We start from the raw sequence: 24,731 nt of genomic DNA on the forward strand, positions 1-24,731 counted from the left end.
ACTTTTGATGCTAGTATTACTTTTGAATGCATCCCATTAAGCTTTAATTCATTTATTCACAAAATTTTCTAGATATTTAATTAATATAGTAACATGGATAAATTGTTAAAATTATTATAATGATTAATGAATCTGATTACAAGTGATTCTATTGGCCAATGCTGTTGCAAGTGTGAATTGGAGTTTAAAAATCATGACACACTTGCTAAGAGCTCTTACTTCAAGATTTAAAATTAAAAAATAATATGTTTTAACAGTTGGCAATGTAAATTCATCTAAACTTCAAAGCTGGCATTTCCATATATTAAACCTTGATTATATTATTTTAATCCACTAAAATATTAGTGTCTACACAGTCATTAAACAAATCCCATATTTATATCTTTTTCCATTTATTTACTATCCATTCTTATTCATAAATCAAATAAAAAAACTTAAAATCAAATGATGAATTTGGTCAAAGATAAGATGTGAACTTCAAAGAATCACACATAAAGCCACACAATATTCTTACATCACAGAAAGTGCTGTTACACATAAAGCCATATACATTAATTATACAACTGTAATTCTGGGTTGAAAAATCTGGTTTGTGACAAATTGTAATGAGTATAAACTAGGGTTTTACCATAGTAAACTTTCGGGCCATAAATTTCATTTGAAATTGATGACAGGCCGGGTCACCAGCACTTTCTGCAATCATGAATATAAGTAATCTTTTACCAAATGAATATATCCGAGTGACCGAGCTTTTTGCAATGTAAAAAAAAATAAATAGTAATAATAATAATAATAATAATAATAATAATAATAATAATAATAATAATAATAATAATAATAATAATAATGGGTTGGTATTAAACAAAGTAAGATTCAGTGGCAAAGTACAACTTGTAATGCACAAAGTACAACTAACTGTAATCACCTATCTGAATTAAATAAGGTTCTGGGGAAAAGATTTACCATATTATTTTAACAGCAGCAGTGGCGGTGGTTAATCATCAAGAGCTCTGTTTTTCATGCAGGCGTGGGCATAAATGCAGGACTTTTGCCATTAACAAGCTTCTCTTTCAGTTTCCCTTCAACCACCCATTAAAAAAAACACACATTTACACCTCAAAACACACACTGATCTTCAAAAAATTTGTGGGTTTCTTTTAATTTCTTGTGGGTATTGATTATTCTCATAAAAAACAGTAATTTAAACCCCAAGATTTGTGCTTTTTTCAAATTCTTGAAGTGGGTATTGCTAAAAGTTGGTCAGATTCTCTGAAATGAGTATCTTTTTCTCCGTCTAGGGTTTGGTTTGGTCAGAAGCTCAGAATGAATGATGAATGATGAAAGATGAAATGGATGATGGGTTATTTAATATTTTTATTATGATACTGAATGAATTAACTGCTCAAAGAAGACACTTTTCAGAGGTCTTTAATGAGTTTTCTTGTCATTGGTGATGCATCTCTTTCAGTGAATTAGGTATTTATTTTGATTTGATTTACTGATATTATCTGGAATCATCCTTTTTGGAACAGTCTTGTCAATCTTTAACATTAAATTTCCAACCTTTTTGTTTGTTTGGATCATCTTTATTGCTTCCAGTAGCTTAAATTTCTCATATTTAAGTTGTTTGTTCAGTTTGGGGCTTTAATTTTTCTGGGTTTTTGTTGCTGCTTGAGGGTTTGTAAATTAGGGTTTTTTAGGGTTTTGATATGGCTGGTGAGGATGAAATTGAAAGGGGAAATAGAGATGAGGAACAAATACATTACAATTCAACCAATTTAGCCTCAGATTGGCCTTTTAACAACAACCCTAATGATCTTGCAAACACATCAAGTAACCCCATTTGGGATCATCATCCCACAAATCCACAAAATTTAGCTGCTTTTTGTGATATGAATATGCAAAACAATGCAACCACTTCATCATCCTCACTAGGGTTTAGAAAAGGGAATCTTGACATGTGGGCACATACAAATTCTGCCATTAAAAGGGGTGGTGGTGGTATGTTCTTGCCACCGGGCGGTTCCGCTATGCTTCCGCACACGTTATCGCAGTTTCCGGCGGATTCGGGTTTTATCGAGAGGGCAGCTAGGTTATCATCATTTAGTGCTGGTAATTTTGAAGATATTATAAACCCTTTTGGCAATGCACCTGAAACATCTTTGAGCCCTTATTCTAGTAGACAACAAGTGCATCCACAAGAGGGTTTTGTTGGAAATGGGTTTAAATCGGGTTCCGGTGAAGCGTCTAAAGATTTGCCATTGCCGGTTGATGGTGGGACCAATGACGGAAGTCAGCCTAAACCGGGCGGGTCGGGTTTTTCGGGCAATAATTTGCCCGGTGAAACCGAATTTAGTGGTGGTGGTCAGGATGAGAATTCGAACTCGGGTCATGGCCCGAAGAAACGAAGAAGAAGTGATCAGGTATCTTTTAATTACTACTACATAATCTTGATCATTGATTTCATGTTCTTATGTTGACTTTTGTTGACTGTTGTTGATAAATGACAGGATAGTGAGCACAATCAAGTCAAACGGTCCCCGCAAACGCCTGGTGAAGCCACAAAGAACAATAGTGAAGTCCAACAAAAGGGTGATAATACTAACAACCCGAATTCGGTTGCTAATAAATCAAGTGGGAAACATGGTAAGCAGGTATCGCAATCATCCGATGCACCAAAGGAAGAATACATCCACGTACGCGCGCGAAGAGGTCAAGCTACTAATAGCCACAGTCTTGCAGAAAGAGTAAGACTTTTTTTAACGTATTTTGCGATTATTATATTGGAGTCTTTATATCTATTTATGTTACTCCATCCCAAAATAAATGCAAGTTGTGGATGGGACAAAATGGATTAAATGGATGTGTTTTACTTTGGTCAAACGATCAAATGTATCCCATACTTGTCATAAATATAGAAATCTTATTGACCAGATTCATCATTTTGTAATGGTTGCATATACTTTTGGGGGTGTTTGGATGTTGTACCATTTAATAGTTAGCATATCCACCCCCCCCCCCCCACAATGCAAAAGCGATTTGTTTGAATTGAAAGACACAAATGACAAGTAATAGATAATTCCTAATTATTATTGGTTATTGGTGTCGTTAATCAACTTAACGAGTTTTACATTCGTAATAGGTGAGGAGGGAAAAGATTAGTGAAAGAATGAAATTCCTTCAAGACCTTGTCCCCGGATGTAGCAAGGTTAGTTATTGAATTTGAATCGATTTGTGAGTTTGAATCCAAAATCTTGAATTTGTACGCGTAATACATGCGCGTGTCTCATATCTTTTGATTGTTTTTTAAGGTCACAGGCAAAGCGGTTATGTTGGATGAAATCATTAACTATGTACAGTCGTTACAACGACAAGTTGAGGTACGATGACCAAAAATAATATCTTTAATTAGCTATTTTTTTTAAAAAAAATATATATGAAATAAAAGTTTGATTTGTGCAGTTTTTGTCGATGAAACTCGCTACTGTTAATCCGAGGATGGATTTTAACCTTGAAGGACTCCTAGCAAAAGATGTAAGGCATATTTTTTATATAATACTAAAAAAATATTTTGTGGTGTTTCGAGTTTAAACACTCATCGATGATTTATTTTTATTCTAATGGGCATGTATTTGAATTAGATACTTGAATCAAGATTGGGATCTTCCGGTTCACTTGGTTTTAGTGCTGACATGGCTATGCCGTATACTACTAACCAATCACAAATGGTGATAATGCAAGGCGGGATTCCTGGTGTCGGAAGCTCTTCCGATGCAGTCAGAAGAACCATCGGTTCCCATTTGATGGCCATCGGTGGAGGGTTTAAAGATCCTGCTTCCCAGGTAAATTGCCGTTTATTATTAATAAATAATAATATCAAGACTTATTTACTTAAGTTTTTTTTTATATTTAAAAAAGAATTTAACGTATTTCCAAAGACAGGTACCTAGTTCGTGGGACGACGAGCTTAACAACATCGTCCAAATGGGATTAAATCCTAATACTCCCGTCAGCAGCCAAAATTTAGGTACTTCAATGATATATATATATATATATATATAGGGTTGGGCTATATAGAAAACCCTAAATATTTAAGAAACCCGGGAAACTCAAAGCTCCCGACTTTTTTTTTTTTTGAAAAAAATAACACATGTAAATATACATGTTTTTAAGAGTTTTGGGCCAAAAAAATCAAAAAAGCGCCGAAGGGTTTTTTAAAAAAAAAAACAAATTTCAGCGACTTTCAGCATTTTTTGTCTAACACATGTTAGTCAACGAAGTTTTTGGAACTTGTTTATTTTTTTTAAAAAAAAGTACTCGGCGCTTTTTTGTTTTTTTTGGCCCAAAACTCTTAAAAACATGTATATTACATGTGTTATTTTTTTCAAAAAAAAAAAAAGTCGGGAGCTTTGAGTTTCCAGAGTTTCCTAAAATTTTTAGGGTTTTTTGTCTAGCATTACCCTATATATATATAGGAATGTTTAAAATGAGAACTAGCTTGAGTTGTGAGGACTTGAGAACTTTTTGATTTAAAGGTTTTTTTGAAAAAAATTGACATTTTTTTATGAAACCTTTTTTCAAAAAAAAAAAAATAAAAAAAAAAATCGTATAAGACTTCTTACGTCGATGTAAAACAAATTTACACTGCCATAACGTTCTCACGGTTCTCATAACTCGGAGGAGTTCTCGTCTGAACTTATTCCATATATATGTGCATTTTTACTATTTTATTTATAGTATAACTATTGGCTTTAAACTTTACACAGGATCCACACCTCCAGGCCATCTGAAAGCCGAACCTTAAAAACTTAGGCTTCACAAAAAGATAATTAGAAGAATCCCGGGTCGAATCTTGTGGGGTCCAGACACCGGGAGATGTAATTAGTCTGTGGGTATTCTTTTTATATATAAACTGCAAGAGAAGGTGATAATACATAATTCACGGATGGGAATCGAGTTGCTCGGTAAGAACATCAAATGATTTTGTTGACTCAAATTGTAACGCAACCGACGAATCTGCATCCGGTTTATCTTTGTTAAGAATATTTGGAATTATGGGTTGTTTTATTTTGTTAAAAAAAAAAAAAAAATCTTTGTTTGTAATTTCTGATTGTTTTAGAACAGTTTGTTGGTTTCTTCATACTTAACATGGTTTTAGTAAAATTGATTTGTGGACTCCATTGATTCATGTTTTTGTTGACTTTAGTCAAATTTTGTGGCCTTAAAAAAGTGGAAAGGAAAATGGATTAGTTAGGGAGTAGGAAGTTCAATAAGTGCCTATGTGTTTGGATTCTTGCATATGAATTTTCTGCTTGCAGTATATATGTTTGGATGTTTGTATACAGAATCTTTTTAACATCAAACTTTTTATACCAACTAATTAAAATTAGAGGTGCTACAATAGTTGTGTTCGCGGGTTGGTCCCGGCTTGAACCTGAAAATTTGACACAAAACTCGAACAAAGTTATGGTCAAGGAGACAGGGACGGAGCTTAGTGGAAACCCGGGGGTGCACCCGCCCCCCGAATGTTTCAGTTAGAAGTGTAAATTTCCGATTTTTCGTCCGAAAATTTTAAAATGATAAAGGATCCCCCCCCCCCCCCGACCTTTTAGTCAAGCTCCGCCATTGCGAACAATCGTGTCACAAACATGAAGCCAAATGCAAAACAAATATTTGTGTGTTGACATGAAAACTGTTTAACCAAATATTTGCAATCTTTTTTTTTATATTTTTGTTTTTTAATACTCAAGTTGTAAATTTGTAACTAAAATACCAAGATTTACAACTTAAGTTATAAAACTTTATCATAATTTATCTCTTAGTTTTACATTTTGGCATAAAATACTTAAGTATTAACTATATAACACAATTTAAAAGGAAACAGATCAACTCATGAACACGTCCTGTCGACGTAAACACAACGCATTTAGCTAACTATGTTCCCAAGTTTGACCTGGGCCCGTTTGGACTATATCTAAACCCGTCAATTTTGTTTTATGACGTGTAGATAAAGAACAAACAATGTAACTAAATTTAACAATCAAAATCAACTCAATCTCACAATAACACGATTATTTGCGACTCAATCACAAGATCACGACTCTATATTATTAATATTAAAGACCACACGCAATACATAGACCTTAACGCTCTATTTATACTAAAACAATAACTTGTTCCGCAAGCTAATTCTTCTCCTACTAATAAGGAAACATATAAATAAACAAACAAACAAATCTCTTACATTATCTCTTTTTTTCTTTCTTTGTATCTCCAATCTTTATCCCTTTCATTCAATCAATATTAACACCTTTAAACTCATTCATAATCGCGTGAAGCTATCGAATCCTCCTCGATAGCAGCTTGTTGATTCTGCAAAAAAAGTATTATAAAATTTTTAAAACAATAATGTAACATACTAGAAAACATGAAATATCGTTAAATCTTGGTGAATTATACCTTTAATCTTGTACAGATATCAATGATTTCCGAAAGTGGTGCCCAGTCACCAAAATTTCGTTCGATAAACTGGTATGCAACTCCAGTTCTTCCTCTGCCAAGTATAAAAAGTCCACCTTTGATCTCACCTTCCCCCTTGAAGTTTTGCTCGATACCCATGGCTTTCGCGCGCTTATAGTTGGCTCGCGCTCGCGGATTGAATAAAAAACCGGATATGAATTTGTCCTTGAGTAATGTCCCTCCACCTAGAGCTTTGAAGAAGTCCATGTTCTTGTCAAGAAGTACAACACCACCCCAATATCTTGGCCAGAAATCTCTTACCTAGTATCATACATTAACTACATTAACCGAAAAGTTAAATGAAACAAAAAATGTTTAAAGTTGGTTACTTTTTATGTTTTTTGGTAACCGTGAGAACCTGGTTGGACCCCACCAGGCCACCATTACCCTGTTAACCAATGAGATCAGATAAAATGAAGTTTAGGCTAGGCATCTGGTTTTCTAGTGGTTAAACACAGAAAACCAGCAGAAGCTGGATTCGGATATTAGATCTCTTATCAGAGCATCCATAATAGATGTTTTTAGGGGATATTTTTAGGTGTTTTTGCCACATCATCATGTTTTTACTATTGTTGGACTTGTTTTTAGGTGATGTTTTTCGTGTTAGTTTTTTAAAAAAAACGCAAAACCAAGCTTGTGGTGGCCCCGTGTACTTTTAATATATATATAATATTTAGAGAGAATGTGTCGTGGAAATGAGTGGTTAAAAATTAAAGATGTAATGATGACTGATGACGTGACATGTATTTTGGTATTCTTATCATGGTTGTAAAAATCCCGACTTGTCTCCGATTAGTCGCCGATTAATCACTAATCGGAGGTTCACAGATTAATGGCCGATTAATCGCTAGGCGGTCAATGGCGGTCCTATTCTGGCCAAATTTTGGCCTGACGCCGGCCAAATTTCGACCAAACCTTATAAATTTCTTCCAATTACTTAAAAAATGGGTCAATGAGGGGTTAAAACATGTATATTTTAAAAAACTACATATAAATATGTGTGTGTATATAGTAAAACTAAAAATTATATATAAGAATCTCAATCCGATTAATTCCGATTAGTCCCTATTAATCCCGGTTAATCGCTAGTCGGTACCCCACAGCCCGACTAGCGCCTAGCGATTCTTACAACACTGATTCTTATCTGGTAGGTTGTTGATGTTTTTGAAGAATTAGTGTTTTTACGATGTGAAAGTGACTTTTTGGGTGTTTTTACGTCTCCTTATTGTGGATGGTCTTGTACTGATTCAAGAAAAGTTAGATTGTTACCTCTGATTCTATATGTTCATGAAGAACAGCTAACAAATTGATCCCTAATGCATCAAATATGGGCTTCTTTGAATAAAGTTTGTGTGCCTCGGCTCTACACATGATGCACCCCGGTCGACGGATACAAAGAAGTAGCGACGGTTTGTCACGCCACAGATCCGAAGCGCGCATAGGTGGCGCCTTTGACTTGACCAACCGCTCCATTCCTATCTTATACTCAGGAGTTAGTTTCTGAACGGAAATATTCTCGATGCTAGAGTATGGCGCCGCATCATCAACTATAGGAGGAGGTTGTATGCACCCACATGCCCGTGGCTCATCGGGCAAAGCTGCCACGATTCCTTTGAATACATACCCGTCTTTTATCTTGAAGTCCGCTATAGATTGCTCGATTGTGGCATCATAAGCTATAGCGCTTCGTGTTGACATGGTTTGTAGTTTTGGTCTTGTAATGGATTGGGTGGTCTTGGACATGGTTCGGGATGGTGGGACCGTTGGTTTTCTTGCGGGGAGTGAAAATGATTGTGGGATAGGATCAGCTTCACATTGAGAGGTGCGGTCCATGAACCGTGCAATGTGTCCTCTTTTCATGGCGAACTGAGCCGAAAGATCTGATGTTGCAAGGTTTAGAAGCTCGGCCAGACAGTTTCCGGAAGCTTCTAGCTTGTCGGCATATTGCATAAGTGCGCGATCATGGAGGTACGATCTGATCTCTAACGCATCCTTCATGGGTCATTCAAACATAGATTAGATTTTGAATATTATGATCAAGAATTAAACATATATATCTACCTGTTGTGCTTGAGTCATGTTAAGTGCAATCATATCTTCCGAATTCATTATCTTCAAAGTTGGAACATCGTCCCAACCGTCATCTAACAGTTTCGGAAGAAGTTTTTGCAGACATCCGGTTCCCACAAAATCCTCCATTGAGAAAGAAGCCATCCTGATCTTTTCGAGCAAAAAAACCGTCGAAAAACTTGATTGATATAATGAACTTATAAGAATACCGACAGACACCAAACTTTATCATATAAAGCACTTTGAAACATTAAAAAAACTTGTGTTTTTTTTGTTGAAAATATCAATGATGATTTGGTTTATTATATATTAGATATAATAATAGACTTGGTGTCTTAATAAACTACTTGTTTTCATCGATGAATTGGCTCAACGTCGCGTTATAAACATCCATATGGACTTGATCTCTTAACGCTGCCGGCTAAATGTAATATATATCAGTTTTATAATTGGCCTGCACAAGACAGTATATTTGGTTGCTTTAACAAATTGATTTATGTTGTGCAGGCCAACCACCAGTCTATTTTTAAATTATAGTATACTCATGTTATTAAAATTTAGAGTTAGTTACTGTTTCCGTCCCTGTGGTTTGTCAAAAATCACTATTTCAGTCCATTAGTTTAAAATTTGCGATTTCAGTCCCTGTGGTTTCACTTTCGTAACCATTTCAGTCCACCTCCGTTAACCCCATCCATTTATTCTGTTAAGTACATGTGAATTGACGATAATGCCCTTATTAATAAAAAACAAAAAAATATCTAAATGAGTTAATTACTGTTTTCGTCCCTGTGGTTTGTCAAAAATCACGATTTCAGTCCATTAGTTTAAAATTTGCGATTTCAGTCCATGTGGTTTCACTTTCGTAACCATTTCAGTACATTCTCCTAACACCGTCTCTTTTAAATTTCTATGGTTTTTTATTTAATTAACACATGAGTAATTTAGGTATTTCATTAAAAACTTAACGGTAAAATAGACGGTGTTAGGAGACTGGACTGAAATGGTTACGAAAGTGAAACCACAGGGAATGAAATAGTGATTTTTTACAAACCACGGTGACGAAAACAATAATTAACTCATTTAGATATCTTTTTGTTTTTTATTAATAAGGGCATTATGGTCAATTCACATGTACTTAACAGAATAAATGGATCGGGTTAACGGAGGTGGACTGAAATGGTTACGAAAGTGAAACCACAGGGACTGAAATCGCAATTTTTAAACTATTGGACTGAAATAGTGATTTTTGACAAATCACAGGGACGAAAATAGTAATTAACTCTAAAATTTATAAAATAAAAATTAGTAAGAATATTATACTTAAAAATAACTTGGGGTTAAAAGCATAAATTAAAATAAACAAAGCGAATAAATATGTTTAATTATATGGATAATAATAATAATATGATCATTTATATGAATCTCAAACATAATACTTTGTACAAAATATGAAGAAATACATGGTAAAACTAGCATTAAAACTGATAATTTTAACTCAAGTGCCTCAAGATTTTCTCAGCCATCAATCTAATATCCCCATTGCCATAATGCAAAACATTAATTAACGTCGCGCGCAAGAATTTGTCTTGTGATATTTCTGAAGTTGAGTTAACATCTCCTTCCTTTAACAGTTTCTCCAATATCCAGAATGCTTTTCGCCTCAAAGACTCGTTTTTATGCGCTTTTATCACATTTAATACATGTTGTATGGCTTTATTTCGGATCAAAATACTCACACTGGCGTCCAAATCAACCCGTTCGTCTAACAGCGTGCAGATAGCCGATAATGCAGCCTCCACAACTTGAATATTGGTATGGTCAAAGCAAGTCAACAGCTTTTCTACTGCGTGTGCTTCAACCAAACAAAAGGTTTCCTGTGAAGAACAAACTCCCTTGTGAACGGGGCATAGTGACGGTGGTATGATTTCGAGATATCTTGAATCAAATGAGAAACACTTTTGTAAATAGAACTCTTTGAGCCTGTTGAACCTTTTGAACTTTTTGAGTTTCGGTTTCTTGATTTTTGGTGGCGGTTTTGATAACGTAACAGTTTTTGAAGACAGATTTTCTAACCCGTTTGCCGACAGCTTCTGGATTTCGTCGCTAAACGTGTTCATAAGCAGTTCGGTGAACACAGTCGTGAAGCTGAAAGTTGTCGCTAGAACCAAAAACTGATGCTCATAAAGAGTTGATGTAAATCTTACAAGAATTCCCACAAGTCCTTCTAGATAAACGCTTCCGTATTTGCTCATTCGCGTGCCGGATCGTTGAACTTGATCTAACTTTCTTAAAATCAAAGGGACTGCGTTAAACAAAGCGAGGTTCAGCGAAAGATTTTCATGGGGAAGTTTGGCTAGGAACTTGACCGAAACCGCTTGTTTTTCGGTGGGTGCAGTGGTTTCCGGCAAGTCTTTTAGCAAGGCTTGTGGTTGACCTCTAGTTTTGCATAATTTGTCGGCTAATATGTTGCCGAAAAAGGGCGAAAGAGCTATCGAAAACACAATTGAAACCACTTGTAGTTCCTCATTCGGGTTGTTCAAAAGCTCAACTAGATTTGTACAAGCATCACCCTCTCTTACCACCGACACGATAATCTCTTGGGTTTTTGGGAATTTCATGAGGCATAATAGGATTCTAACAAAGTTGATGTTCACGTCGTCAGAGGTTGAGTTCCGGACCCTTTTGATCATGGTGTATACGACATAATTCAACGACATTTTGTGATCGGTTTGTAGATCACTTAGCTGTACAGATCCTGATTCAAGTATATTTGCAAGTATGGCTGCAGCTTCTGCTTTTGAATTCATTGGCTCGTTGTAAATCGTTCTTTTAAGCATTTCATCGAACATGTTACTTGCAATACCTGATTTCACAAGAATTGTTGCGTTTTCGGGGTGCGATGAGATCTGCTTCAGCGCTTTAAACGCAACATTTCGTGCTAAAGAGTTTCCATGAAACACCATTTGGATTAAAACCGGCGAAACCGTCTCCACGACATAACCTTTAATCTCGTCGTCCTGTCCGAGAAAAATTTCGCCAAGATAACTCCCCATCTCCATCTTCATCTCTTCATTACCTGTTTAGTTTCATATCTTTAAATAATTTACATATTTTACTAAAGATTAAAATGTCATTTTCGTCCCTGAATTGCGACTTTCGTCCAAAGGTTTGTTTTTCGCATCTGGATCCAAAAGGTTTGAAATCTTGCCATTTTCACCCAGCTCGTCAACTCCATCCATTTTTCCGTTAAGTCAGGGGTATTTCCGTCGTTTTTGTTAACTTAAAGGGCAAGTTGGTCTTTTTCACTTTATAGAAAAAGACCGAATACCCCTCAAAAAGGCTGAATTGCCCTTTAAGTTAACAAAAGAGATGGAAATACGCCTGACTTAACGGAGAAAATGGATGGAGTTAACGAGCCGGATGAAAATGGCAAGATTTCAAACCTTTTGATTCCAGATGCACGGAAAAACAAACATTTGGACAAAATTCGCAAAACTGGCCAAACCTCAGGGACGAAATGGCATTTTACTTTTTACTAAAAAAAATTTAAAATTTTGATCCTTTTTAAGTTAAGTTGTACCTTCAAGAAAATGATGCAAAAGAGGCTGCCAATGTCCATTTTCCGCCATGATCTTGATGTTATTTGGCGATCTCTCCAAGTTCTTCAAGATTTCGTCGACTTTCTCTGATGCGAATGCGTCAACGGGTTGTCTGTACTTTAGAGTAATCAGCATCAAAATCCCGCCACTAACCGAACCGATTTGATCACAAAAGTAACTACTTTTCGAAAGCTCAACTAGCAGCAGCAAAGCCGAATGCTTGAGATGTTCAACTTCACTCGCTAAATTTTGTATTATCAGCGATAAATCCACCGCTGTAGCAATCATTTTCTACAAAAAAAATTAAAAAAATGTCAGATTTTATACAATTTATACAATTATACAATATAAAGTCTGTTGCAATAGTGTACTTTTCCTTCATCTTCATCATCATTTTGGGTCAACTGTGTAAGTAACTCGAGTGTTCCAACGGTCAAATCTCTATCTTCACGGTTCAAGATTGTTGCAAGAAGCGGTATGACGCCAACGCTGCGTATCTCCACCACGTTGTACGGTTTTGTTCTGCATAAAGTCTGCAAATTGTGTATCACTTCAAGAATCTTGGGCTTAGAACTGGCTAACGATAGAACCGCTTTTGCTGCCTTTATGTTCGCTTGCTCATTTCTTACCTCCCATTGCTTAATCGTTTCCAGCAACGCGATATTTCGGTTCAAAATCGTACTGTTTATCTTCACGCCTGTTTTCGGGCAGATAATATCAGCAGGATTGCCAAACTTTTCAAACCATTCGGTTATCGCGATCCTCTCGTATGTCACACCTGTTTCTATAGTGACCGGATCATTCATTATCTTATTTGTCAATGGACAAAAGAAAGTTTCGTACAACGGTTCTATATTATATATCACATGTGTCGTTTCAGGTTCAGGTTCAGGTTCAGGTTCAGGTTCATCGTCTGTGGAGCTTTCAATATCGTTAATGGCGTATAGATCATATTCCATCTGAACATTGGTTTCAAAAGAATCAAAACTAAAACTGTCGACGTCTTTTACTAACGACTGAACCGCGTAGTGGAAATGTTCTTCGGATGATGGTTTTATCGAGTTTAGTACTTCGCCCATGTGCTTGATCACACTCTCAAGCTGTTTCATGATGGTTTTGACTTGTGAATCTGGAATGGTTATGCTTGAGAAAAGATCTTTTGCTATGTGTATGCAGTCTGATAGCGATAGTAAGATCTCTGAGGATTCTAACTCCATAATGACCAAAGAAACGCGGTAAAAATAGCATCCTATTGTGATGAAATCGTCGTTTTGTGTCACGGTTGATAGTTCGATGATTTCGGAAATAACAACCAGCAAAGACTTGACATCACTTGCAGTTGAGATGTTGTTCACCTTCAGAAAATAATTACATTTGAGATATCAAAACGTGATCGAGTTTTGAGCTTTTTTGGGATTGTAAGTAGTGCTGTAAACGAACCAAACGTTCAGTGGACAGTACGTGAACCGTTTGGCGGGAAGTTCATTTACGTTCGTTTGTTTAATAAATGAACGAACATTAACAAGAAAATTCATTCGATTAGTTAAATGAACGAACTCGAACAGAGGTCTCGTTTGTTCAATTTTGTTCGTGAACTTTCGGTAATGTGTTTGTGAACGTTTGTTCATGTTCGTTTATTTATGTTCTTCATTAACGATTTTTTTACATCTATTTATTTTATCTAAATTTTTCATATTCTTTAACTCTTATTTATTTTATTATCCTAACAAATAGAAACGGAAACCCTATTCCCACCTTGTTTATGCATCGTTCCCTTTTCTTTCTCATTATTCACATCAATGAATACTATCAACCTCCGATCCACGATTAGGGCTTCAAGTTCTAGCACTTCTTTCTCCGCCATCCACCTCTAGCCTCTGCCAATTTAATTTGTGTTTGTTTGTGTTCGTGAACCATTTGTGAACACGTTCATTTCCTTAATGAATGAACACATGTCTCGTTCAATAAGTGTTCATGAACCATTCACGAACACATTATTTCCTTAGCGAACGAACACGGACAGGCATTGTTCTTGTTCATTTGGTTCGTTTACATCCCTAATTGTAACTGAAACAAGATTATAGAGAGAAACTTGTCTGTGTTCGTTCGGTTCGTTTACAGCCCTAACTTAATTGTAAGTGAAACAAGATTACAGAGAGGAACTTGTCCGTGTTCGTTCGGTTCGTTTACAGTCCTAACTGTAAGTAAAACAAGATTATAGAGAGAAACAATATTACCGTACCGAAGAAAACCAATCATAGCTGATGCTACTGCTTGACATACTGTTTCCTTGTTTCATATGCAAGAACTCCTGATCAGACCACCTTTGGAGATTGGTAACTTCTATGAAACATCGCTCTTGTGTCTATACGGAGTAGATATGATTACGCTTACCATAGATTGCATTTAGTCACAGGTTTTATGTTTATTAAGTCTTAACCATAACTCTATGGTTGGAATGGATCTTCACTTGAATAAAATATTGAAGTTTCTGATGTCATGTGAGTGTGATCCTTCACTAGTTTTGGATATAATGAACAAGTAAAACTTCCTGCAAGTTGACCAGGTCAACTTGTGATTCTTAATTTAGTTATTTCCATAATTGTTTCATGCAAGAGGTTGACTTTTTTATGTTGACTCTGGGAGCACAGGTGATATCTACAAATTTGGTAAGAGTTTGGTGTTGAATGGTTCCAAAGTGAAAACCATGTAAAAAAATTTGGTATTTTTACTTTTTAGTAAAGCATATCTCAATTTACTTTTATACCATTCATAACAAGTTACTATTTTCTTTATCATTAATATGATTATAACCGGTTGTATCGTTAATACGATTATAAGTTCATAACAATCTCAAACACGTACAGGGAACCAAGAGCGGCAAGGTCTTTTAGCGCAGTAGCGCATGCGTTCTACCACGTGTATACTTGGTGGTGATTTTATACCAAGTCCTCAAAATTTGTAATATTACATTGTACTAACAAATTACGTTGACCGGAAGCAGCCTCTCTATTCCTATAGGATAGGGGTAAGATTGTCTACATTTTATCCTCCTCAAACCCTACTTTTGCTTTGCTATTTGTGGGATTTATCTAGTATGATGATGAGGACGACGACTATTATGTCTTGTCATTTAATTTGTTAGTGTTTAGAGAGCAAAATAAAGTATTGTGTTATTAAATCAGTCTCTTACAGTACAACCAATCATATGCTTCAAGCATCAGTTTTTCTATATCTTCCTATCTCCTTATTAGATCATGCCACTTTAACAATGTGACCATGACCAAAAAAGACCTAAAACTAGAGTCCCGAATAACTAAAATGCGCTTATAAATTAGTTAACATCAACAAACACCAAAATAACCTTTCGATCTACTCGTCAGTCGCACTTTATCTTCAGCGAGTACGGGGCAGCAGTTGGGGAGCATAACCTTCATTTGTTCCGCTTAAAACGCACATCATGTCAGCAAATTTACAAAGGTGTGCATGGATATGCTTCAGACCGATGGCTCCAAAAGGTCATGCAATTGTGAGCTTTCCTGTGCACCCCACAAGCCGCCACAAAGCCCATCGTAAAACCAAGTGGCAGCCACGAAGAACGTGGTTAGTCTTAGTTGAAGAAATATGGGGACTTCAAAACCTCTTTTAGGTCAAAATCACCCCTCTCCGGCAACGGAGGAAATTCTAAATTCGGGAATGACTTCTGAAAACTCTCCAACAACTGCCGTAAAACACATCGTCAAAACATGCGACTAGAACATAAAGGGCAAGAAGGTAAATTTAACCGTAAGTACTTACATTTTCTAGGATTGGTGCTTCGTAAAGTTCAACGAACTTTTCTCTAAGGATATGGTTCATCTGGTCAACATCACACGCGTGTGTCCAAAATGAATCATGCACCCCTGCACGCAATATTTTGACATAAGCTACAAAGATACAACTTTTTAATAAATATGTGGCATGTAGGGCTGCAAACGAACCGAACGTTCAGCAATGAACAAACAGTTCGTGAACCATTTGACGAGAAGTTCGTTTGTGTTTGTTTATAAAGAACACAAACAAGAAATTTGGTTCGTTTAGTTAAATGAACGAACATGAACAGAGCCGCGTTTGTTCATTTATGTTCGTGAACGTTCGGTAACGTGTTCGTTTGTGTTCGCTAGTTCGTTGGTGTTTTAATTTTTATATTTTATTTAAATACTTCAAATTTTTGACAAATAAAATATTTAATAGGTATCAGTGTATTATATATTATGTTCATGAACGCTTGTTTGTGTTAGTTTGTTTTCATGAACATAGGCTTGTGTTCATGAACTTTCGTTACATAAAATTAACAAACGAACATGAACAAGTTCATTTCCTTAACGAACGAACACGAACAGAAAATCTAGTTCAGTAAGCGTTCATGAACAGTTCGTGAACACATATATTTCCTTAACAAACGAACACTAACAAGGTGTTGTTCATGGTCGTTTGCAGCTCTAGTGGCATGTGCAGAAAAGATCAAAAACACTAGTCAACCTGCAAAACTTAAACCGGCTTCTTTACAAGCGATGGCTGTCATCATCATGTGGGACCCATCAAGAGAGTGGACAAAATTAGGCGGAAAAGCCGTTCTTTGCCGCTTAACCATCACCTTATCGGTTTCTCTTTGCAGTGTTAAAACTTGAAGAGACGTCTTTATCTAAATGACATATATTTTGGTTTATATTAGCAAAATGTGTGTATATAAATCTCGAAAGTCAAGATATGGAGGTTTGACTTTTAGGGACTCACAAGGTGCCTTCCTAATTTGCGGTACGGCTGTACAACAGGAAGTCCAAGAGGCGTCACCCATTGTACGGAATGGTTTTTCATCGCTATAACCTATATAAATAAAATTCAGATTTGGTGAATAACCAAACTATAATAAAAAAAAGAGTAAAATGTCATTTTCGTCTCTGAGGTTTGGCAAGTTTTGCGACGTTCGTCCAAAGGTTTTTTTTTTTGGCATCTGGATCCAAAAGCTTTGAAATCTTGCCATTTTCATCAGGCTCGTTAACTCCATCCATTTTTCTCCGTTAAGTCAGGGGTATTTCCGTCTTTTTTGTTAACTTAAAGTTCAATTTGGTCCTTTTCACATTATGCTAAATGCATGTACGTAAAGTGTTAAAAGTAAAAAAGACTGAGTTGCCCTTTAAGTTAACAACAAAGATGAAAATACCCCTGACTTAATGGAGAAAAATGAATGGAGTTAACGAGCCCGATGAAAATGGCAAGATTTCAAACCTTTTGGATCCAGATGCGAAAAAACCAACCTTTGGACGAAAGTCGCAAAACTGGCCAAACCTCAGGGATGAAAATGGCATTTTACTCTAAAAAGAACAACGAAGTCATGAATATGAAAACATATACCCTTGCACAATCACCGAGCCAACTCATAATACTTCTTGCAGCTTCAAACATCTCACCCAAAGCAGTCAACGTGATCTGTAAAACGTAAAATGACGTTTAACCAAGAGTCAACATTTCCATTGACTTTCTACAAAGTCAAACAACACGATTAAATTAGAAAACTTCCATATGTACTAACTTTTGCAGCATAACAAGCGGCAGCGAACAATTCAGCATCATCTTCAATGGCACAACGTTCCTTTAACCTCCTTTTGATTTGGTCGCGTGCACCGATATATGTGACACCGTACACTGATGTCATCACGGTTTGCTTAACCAACTTCCTGTCCACCTAAGCATCCCATTCATCAAGGTATCATGTCAAAAAAAAATATATTACCAACTAAGAGACATTCTTTTTTATAAATTTGTGACATAGAATTGACCATGGAGAAACAAACTACCTGGTCAACTAACAATCGTGCGTGCTTAGCGTTTTGATCGGTTGTTGGGTCTCCCTCTGCGTCTCTCCTCATGATCTCAATCACTCTGATTAGAACAAAATTTTCAGATTTATGTAAATATATATCTAAATTTTTATATGAATCTGTAACCACCTAAAAACATATAAAAGAAAAATATATTTCCGAATTTGGGTTGAACGCGCCAACCTGGCAGCAATCCCGGAGTACACATCAGCCGGCTTTTCTCCTTGAACGAGATTAACAGCTGCTGCTCCTAGCTGAATATGTGTCAAATATTCAATGGGTAAGCATGGAATAACAAATATATCTTAGAAATAAAGTTTAGTGTAAAGTACACGGATAGTCCCTTTGATTTTCCAAAGTTTCGGATTTGGTCTCTAGCTTTCAAAAAGTACACAGATGGTCCCTGTGTGTTTGCAGTTTGTAACGCATTTAGTCCCCAGCCAACAATCTAAGGGTTTCAGGAGGTCCATGGTATGGACTAAATGCGTTACAAAGTGCAAACCACAAGGACCATCCATGTACTTTTGGCAAAAGTTGGGGACAAAGTGCGTTACAAATTGCAAACCACAGAGACCATCCGTGTATTTTTTAAAAGCTAGGGACAAAATCCAAAATTTTGAAAACCATGGACTATCTGAGTACTTCACTCTAAGTTTAATAAACTTAGTTTATATTTCAAAGAGTTAAATGTCATTTTAGTCCCTGTGGTTTGGGCCATTTTGCCAGTTTAGTCCAAAGGTTTCATTTTTAGGTCCAAAAAGGTTTCACAATTGCCATTTTAGTCCACTGGGTTAACTTCATCCATTTTTTCTGTTAACGAGAAGGCCAATTCGGTCATTTTATATGGCTGAATTGCCCTTTTAGTTAACAGAATTACGTACAAAATGACTGAATTGGCCTTCTCGTTAACAGAAAAAATGGATGAAGTTAACCAAGTGGACTAAAATGGCAACTGTGAAACCTTTTTGGACCCACAGGTTAAAAATGAAACCTTTGGACTAAACTGGCAAAATGACCCAAACTACAGGGACTAAAATGGCACTTAACTCTATTTCAAAATTATAGTTGATGAATTCTTTTGAATAATAAATCACTGAATTACCTTGTCCCTTCCAAGTGCAGCGTAATGCTGTAAGCCGTTACACGAACCATCCTTCAAAAATTGCAAATGAAAAAAATTTAATAATGAAATAATAATAAAAAGGAAATAACTATCAAAAAGGTCAACTTTTTAACTAACTTTTTGAGAATAAAAAATGTTACAATAATTTGCTTCAACTAATACCTGGTGAACAGGCATGTGTGATATGGTAGTCTCGGGAGACGAGCTTCTTAACGCTTCAGAGAGATTAATGCATGTAGCCAAACATTGAAACGGGTCCTCTGCTCGTAGCCACCATCTTTTTCCTTCAAGGGGCCGGTCTGAAGAATCAAATATATCATCCAAATGTTTTTCCGTAAATGACATTCGGCCCTCGTGTGATAATTTATCCACACCACCACCGTAAACATTTGCCAAATGTATTTTAAGCCATTTTAATCCCGACTCGCCAAGTGGTCGCCCCTCGGCAAACTCAAGAACACCCCGACATAAATCGGACCCTAAATGATTTAAATACGGGTGCATTGGGTATGCACGCCCACGGAAATCGAGATTGTGCGGGTAGTAAAAACCTTCCTCATTTTTCATTTTCCTAGCAACCTGTAATAAGAACAATGTAATTTGTTTCATATAAATATATGAGTAAAGTACACGGATGGTCCCTGTGGTTTACCAGAAATTTGGATTTGGTCCCTAGCTTTCTAAAAGTACACAGATGGTCCCTGTGATTTGCACTTTGTAACGTATTTAGTCCCCAACTTTTGTTAAAAGTACATGGATGGTCCCTCTGGTTTGCACTTTGTAACGAATTTAGTCCCTAACATGGACATGCTAAAACCTTAAGATTTGTTGGTTGGGACTAAATGCGTTACAAAGTGCAAACTACAGGGACCATTCGTGTACTTTTGGAAAGCTAGGGACCAAATCCAAAATTTTGGTAAACCACAAAGACCATCCGTGTGCTTTACTCTAAATATATATATACACACACAGTCACACACACACACCCTGACTTTGATAAATCTAAACAAGGAAGCCACTTACAGCGAGTTTTAGTTCAATATCACATCGTTGTGAATGTCTTTCTCGGTTTTCCTTCTTTATGGATTTAACTTTCCATTTCCATTTTTTCAATTCGGTTTCATCATCCGTATCCGGTTCTTCAGGTGTTGGAACCTGTGTAAGCAGTTGGATAAAGTGCACGTAAATCACCCAAAAACATGATCTTTATTCCCTAAACCAAATTTTAAATAGAACTTAAATGTATAATTTACATCATCACGGTCAACTAAATCAGCTATACGGCCTCCACTAGCCCAAATTCGGTCAACAACATCCAGGACTTTTCTATTCACCCTCCATTTTGTAGCACCAAGTGTATTAAGTGCCTGCAAAAAAATGAGAAAAAAAGTATATAAGTGTGATATAAAAATATATAGAGTAAAATGCCATTTTCATCCCTGAGGTTTGGCCAGTTTTGCGACTTTCGTCCAAAGGTTAGTTTTTTCGCATCTGGATCCAAAAGGTTTAAAATCTTGCCATTTTCATCCGCCTCATTAACTCCATCCATTTTTCTCTATTAAGTCAGGGATATTTATGTCTTAACTTATGGCAATTCGGTCTTTTTCCACTTTATGTAAAAAGACCGAATTGCCCTTTAAGTTAACAAAAAAGACAGAAATACCCCTGAATTAACAGAGAAAAATGGATCGAGTTAACGAGCCAGATGAAAATGCCAAGATTTTAAACCTTTTGGATCTAGATATGAAAAAACAAACCTTTGGCCGAAAGTCGCAAAACTGGCCAAACCTTATGAAGAAAAATGGCATTTTACTCAAAAACATAAATCAAAAGGTACCCCACCTTAAAAACAGATTCTAGTTGCTTCTTCGGAGTGCGTTTAACAACATCACGTTGTTGTTTTGCTCCATGTGTGCGCATAATATACGATGGTAGAAATAAGTAAGCTCCTCTATTGTAACTGCCAATCGGAACAATACTAAATCAAGTATGTTACAAAAAGTTTAAATAAAATATAATTAGAAAAATAACCCAAATGGCCTACCCGGTCCAGTTTACTGGAGGGAGCAGCATCGGCATGTACGGAATCACCATGTGCATAGCCTGATTTTAACACAAATTAGAAAAAAAGATAATAACTAATGTTAGTGTTCAACAAATTCTGATTCTTCACTAAATAATTAGACTTACGCTTTTCTCGAGTCCTCGTCGAACGAGAGGATCACACTCGATAACTCCGTATCGTCTGCTACCTCTCCTATACATATATAATAAGATTTACGATGATCAACAAGATACGAAAACTAAGTGAATAGATGTTAATGAAGCATAAACGAGGCCATACTTACGGTGTTTCCACGGTTTTTAAAGTGTGTAAAAATGCAGGCCGAACATCAGGAGGACAATCTTCAAATTGGTCAACAGGAGGTTGTATATAAGCTGTCTCAATTAACAACTGGATCAAACGAGAACCAACCTGAAAATTAACAGACAGTAATCGTATTTAAATCACGAAAATGAGAAGCGATTCTTAAAAATGATCCGCTTTTGCAACTTGTCAATCGGGTGCATACCTTAACTTGCGCATCCTGTCCCCATGGCTTCAAATCGTCTTGTTGTTTCACAATATGTCTTACTTGCTGCAGCTTATTCTTTTTCACTAAAACATTAACCTTTTTCCTTAATTTCTGCATCTGTTGCTCGTTATTCACCGTTTCTGAATCGTCATCAGGGCTTTCGTTTAATGTAGTCTTTCTCTTAGATTTCTCCATAAATCTATGTATCCTTGCCTAATTATCAAAAAGTATTAACGAAAACGTTCTAATTAATCATCTTAACATTAGTTTGTGTTCATTTGTGTTCATGAACGTTCATTTGCGTTTGTTGCCTAAAATTAACAAACGAACACGTTCATTTCCTTAAAAAGCGAACACAACGTTTGCAGCCATAGATGTATCTAAAAACTCCAAACAAACTATTATAAACAAAAAGATAAAAGTACGAAAACACTAACCTCGTGCTCGATGGCTTCACCAATATGGACAGCGGCCTGCACGACTCGGGCCCCACCTTGACCACCACCAGTCATCAACAGACCCATCAACTTATGCATAGTAATAATACTCATCATATCCGCAGGCAACTGATCAAACTGCGGCGCATACGCCCCTCTGTTCCTCCCTTCCCTACACAAATCCTGCTCGGCCGAAATCGCATTCTTCAACGGTTCAAACCAACCTAAAAACAATGACTTCACATAAGGCAAATTAGGTGCAAGCTTCTGCTCACACATATCCACTAAAAGCTCCTGATACTCTTTCGCTGCAGCCTCCCACGCCTCCGTTTCGACCTTAGTCTGTCGTCTTCGCAGCGCAATGTACTTCCCCTGCCCCATTCCGTTAACCAGTTTCGGCTGTTTTCGGTGATCAATCGCCTTGATCTCCTTATCTAATTGACCAACCATTTCACGGATTTCATCACTGTCTTCTTCTTCTGTTGACACAATCTCCTCTGCGGCAGCTGAACTAGCAAAACCCTTAATAAACCCATGTGATGATAAATATGAGAAATTATAACAAACCCCTAAATTTTTCAAATTGGGATTATCAAGAACTCTGATTTGACGAATACCCTTTTCGAAATTTGAATAATTTCGGTTGTGGGTCAGCTCAAATTGTGTGGATTTTGCAAGATTTGGACGAAATTGGGTGTGTTTAAAACAAGATTTGTCAGCAAACCCTTTTAGGTTTTTGATTGAAGCTCGGTTAAAGACGCTTCTCCACATGATAAAGTGGAGATATTTATGCAAGATTTGTGGATATATGAATGGGTTTGTGAGTATGTACAGAAAGATGAAGAGGATCTGAAAGAAAGTGGTGGTGTGAAGGAGGTGAGTGATGGAAGATTGAAGAGAGGGGCCGCCTTAAACCCTTGCTAAACCTATTTGGTTTTTGTCAATTTGTATACTTCAAGAAATAATTAATAAGATATTTTATTCATTTTATTTTATTATTTTTAATAATAATAATAATTAATAAGATATTTTATTCATTTTATTTTAATTTATTATTTTTAATAATAAAATAATACTTTATCTTTTAATTAATATGTAAGGAGCTCCCTGGTTTCAAATATCGGCATGACTGGGTGAGAGATGTTTTGGGGGACATCTTGAGGAGAGCGGGGATTTCTGCGAAGAAGGAGGCCCCTGTGAATTTCCTTACAGACCCCATGGAAGGGAGATCTACACTGAGACCAGCGGATCTGCTCGTCTTTGGCTGGGCAGGAGGGAAACATGCTTGTGTGGATCTCACAGGAGTCTCCCCCTTAGCTGGTTTAAGGGAAAGCGGGTTTGTAGCAGGACAAGCTATAAGGAAAGCAGAATCAAAAAAGGTGGATAAACACGCTAAAGCATGTGCTGATAACCAACATGTATTTGTCCCCTTCACCTTCGACACCTTTGGCTCCCTAGCTCCAGAAGCTATCCGTTTGTTGACTAGGGTCCACAAGGTTGTCCATAACAGTTGCTCATCAACAGGGGGCCAGGGGTTTGTCTTTAATAGGCTAAGGTTTGCTATTCAGAAAGGGGTAGCGGCGCAGCTTGTTGCTCGCTTACCTGCGCTATTGATGTAAAGTAATCAAATTTGATTTTTAGCTTAAAATAATACAAGGTAAATTTAAATCATTAATATGTTTACACAATTTAATTGTCTGAAGGAGTTAAAAGTTAGGAGTTTAAATCATGTGGTACATATAGACATTAAATATGTTTATTATCAGTTTCTAGAAAATTTAGAAATTGTTGTTAAAAATATAACTTATAGATTTTTATTTCACAAAAACAAAAGTAACTTTTAATAATTTTTACATGTTTAGTTTCGTTATTATTCTTATGGTATTTACATTATCAGTTTCTATAAATATTTGTTAAACGACTAACTTACAGATTTTATTTCACAAAAAAAAAAAAAAAAATACATGTTTAGTTTCTTTATTATTCATATGGTGTTTACATTTTAATTTGTAAGCAATGCTTATTATCTTTTTTGTTTATGTTACTAACATTAGTCTACATTAGTTTGACTTATTTCCATGTTGTTTGATTCAAATCGTGTAAGGCTATAGGGTATGGTCATGACCCTCATGACCACCATGATCCTCCACATAGGCACCATGTCATCCATTTTTAATTTACCATTTAAACCACTACCCTAAGGGTGTGGTCATGACCCAAACCACTATCCCCTTTATTTTTTTTTAATTTATTTTTGTCTTAAAATTTTCAAATAGGAGGGTCATGGCAATCGTGGTTTAATCCATGGGAACCACCATTAATCAAGGAGGGGGGTGGTATACCATTTAATTAATGGTCCTATGTGGCAATAATGTTCCAATCCATGACCCCCACACCCCATAGCCTAAGTTATCTCTCCTGCACCTCAATCTCATTAGCTGACATTAGCTAAACTTTGTCTGATGTGCCGGTCTTTCGCTTGCATAGACATTAAATATGAGAAGTATTTATTCATATGGCGTATTATATTTATTATGCGGCTTCGC

At 36.3% G+C, this 24,731-nt stretch overlaps 4 protein-coding genes across 5 annotated transcripts; 1 reads left to right on the forward strand and 3 right to left on the reverse strand.

The window, feature by feature from the left end:
- The first annotated feature begins 966 nt into the window (after positions 1 to 966).
- LOC110872176 (transcription factor bHLH49) lies at positions 967 to 5,178 on the forward strand. Of its 2 annotated transcripts, XM_022120964.2 has the most exons (9): positions 968 to 1,476; positions 1,677 to 2,423; positions 2,511 to 2,747; positions 3,143 to 3,208; positions 3,312 to 3,380; positions 3,463 to 3,534; positions 3,642 to 3,842; positions 3,943 to 4,027; positions 4,767 to 5,167. In XM_022120964.2, exons 2-9 carry the CDS (start codon positions 1,710 to 1,712, stop codon positions 4,802 to 4,804), a joined length of 1,482 nt encoding a protein of 493 aa, XP_021976656.1. In that variant the 5' UTR covers positions 968 to 1,476; positions 1,677 to 1,709; the 3' UTR covers positions 4,805 to 5,167. The 2 variants fall into 2 exon arrangements, 1 of the variants encoding a protein (XP_021976656.1); XR_004864725.1 differs by having other exon boundaries at positions 967 to 2,423; positions 3,939 to 4,027; positions 4,767 to 5,178.
- An 896-nt stretch (positions 5,179 to 6,074) lies between these two features.
- LOC110872175 lies at positions 6,075 to 8,850 on the reverse strand. Its single transcript, XM_022120963.2, has 4 exons — positions 8,581 to 8,850; positions 7,789 to 8,511; positions 6,460 to 6,780; positions 6,075 to 6,372 (listed from the first exon to the last, which is right to left on the reverse strand). Exons 1-4 carry the CDS (start codon positions 8,731 to 8,733, stop codon positions 6,319 to 6,321), a joined length of 1,251 nt encoding a protein of 416 aa, XP_021976655.1. The 5' UTR covers positions 8,734 to 8,850; the 3' UTR covers positions 6,075 to 6,318.
- A 1,128-nt stretch (positions 8,851 to 9,978) lies between these two features.
- On the reverse strand, positions 9,979 to 14,686 carry LOC110872173 (putative U-box domain-containing protein 42). The gene is made up of 4 exons (XM_022120962.2): positions 14,431 to 14,686; positions 12,560 to 13,543; positions 12,170 to 12,479; positions 9,979 to 11,665 (listed from the first exon to the last, which is right to left on the reverse strand). The coding sequence occupies exons 1-4, from the start codon at positions 14,485 to 14,487 to the stop codon at positions 10,080 to 10,082; spliced, it is 2,937 nt and encodes a 978-aa protein (XP_021976654.2). The 5' UTR covers positions 14,488 to 14,686; the 3' UTR covers positions 9,979 to 10,079.
- A 655-nt stretch (positions 14,687 to 15,341) lies between these two features.
- LOC110872172 (DNA-directed RNA polymerase 1, mitochondrial) lies at positions 15,342 to 23,113 on the reverse strand. Its single transcript, XM_022120961.2, has 18 exons — positions 22,186 to 23,113; positions 21,746 to 21,961; positions 21,521 to 21,648; positions 21,363 to 21,429; positions 21,217 to 21,275; positions 21,015 to 21,132; positions 20,426 to 20,539; positions 20,196 to 20,327; positions 19,335 to 19,751; positions 19,152 to 19,202; positions 18,233 to 18,303; positions 18,026 to 18,110; positions 17,761 to 17,913; positions 17,583 to 17,657; positions 16,965 to 17,054; positions 16,710 to 16,872; positions 15,987 to 16,090; positions 15,342 to 15,909 (listed from the first exon to the last, which is right to left on the reverse strand). Exons 1-18 carry the CDS (start codon positions 22,954 to 22,956, stop codon positions 15,799 to 15,801), a joined length of 2,925 nt encoding a protein of 974 aa, XP_021976653.1. The 5' UTR covers positions 22,957 to 23,113; the 3' UTR covers positions 15,342 to 15,798.
- Between the last annotated feature and the right edge of the window lie 1,618 nt (positions 23,114 to 24,731).

This window comes from Helianthus annuus, chromosome 8, assembly GCF_002127325.2.
Source record: "Helianthus annuus cultivar XRQ/B chromosome 8, HanXRQr2.0-SUNRISE, whole genome shotgun sequence".
Classification (NCBI taxonomy): domain Eukaryota; kingdom Viridiplantae; phylum Streptophyta; class Magnoliopsida; order Asterales; family Asteraceae; genus Helianthus; species Helianthus annuus.

Bases quoted from the DNA above. Each gene is read 5' to 3' on its own strand.
- LOC110872173 (XM_022120962.2), bottom strand. From the start codon at position 14,487: ATGAAACAAGGAAACAGTATGTCAAGCAGTAGCATCAGCTATGATTGG. The intron at 13,544-14,430 runs GTACGGTAATAT...TATTTTCTGAAG, and splicing joins GCTATGATTGGTTTTCTTCG to GTGAACAACATCTCAACTGC. The intron at 11,666-12,169 runs GTACAACTTAAC...GAAACTAAACAG, and splicing joins TTTGCATCATTTTCTTGAAG to GTAATGAAGAGATGAAGATG.
- LOC110872175 (XM_022120963.2), bottom strand. From the start codon at position 8,733: ATGGCTTCTTTCTCAATGGAGGATTTTGTGGGAACCGGATGTCTGCAA. The intron at 8,512-8,580 runs GTAGATATATAT...TGACCCATGAAG, and splicing joins ACATGACTCAAGCACAACAG to GATGCGTTAGAGATCAGATC. The intron at 6,781-7,788 runs GTAACAATCTAA...GTATGATACTAG, and splicing joins ATGAACATATAGAATCAGAG to GTAAGAGATTTCTGGCCAAG.
- LOC110872172 (XM_022120961.2), bottom strand. From the start codon at position 22,956: ATGTGGAGAAGCGTCTTTAACCGAGCTTCAATCAAAAACCTAAAAGGG. The intron at 20,328-20,425 runs GTAAATTATACA...CTGCTTACACAG, and splicing joins ATTTAGTTGACCGTGATGAT to GTTCCAACACCTGAAGAACC. The intron at 17,055-17,582 runs GTATATGTTTTC...TTATTTATATAG, and splicing joins GGCTCGGTGATTGTGCAAGG to GTTATAGCGATGAAAAACCA.
- LOC110872176 (XM_022120964.2), top strand. From the start codon at position 1,710: ATGGCTGGTGAGGATGAAATTGAAAGGGGAAATAGAGATGAGGAACAA. The intron at 2,424-2,510 runs GTATCTTTTAAT...GATAAATGACAG, and splicing joins AACGAAGAAGAAGTGATCAG to GATAGTGAGCACAATCAAGT. The intron at 4,028-4,766 runs GTACTTCAATGA...AACTTTACACAG, and splicing joins CGTCAGCAGCCAAAATTTAG to GATCCACACCTCCAGGCCAT.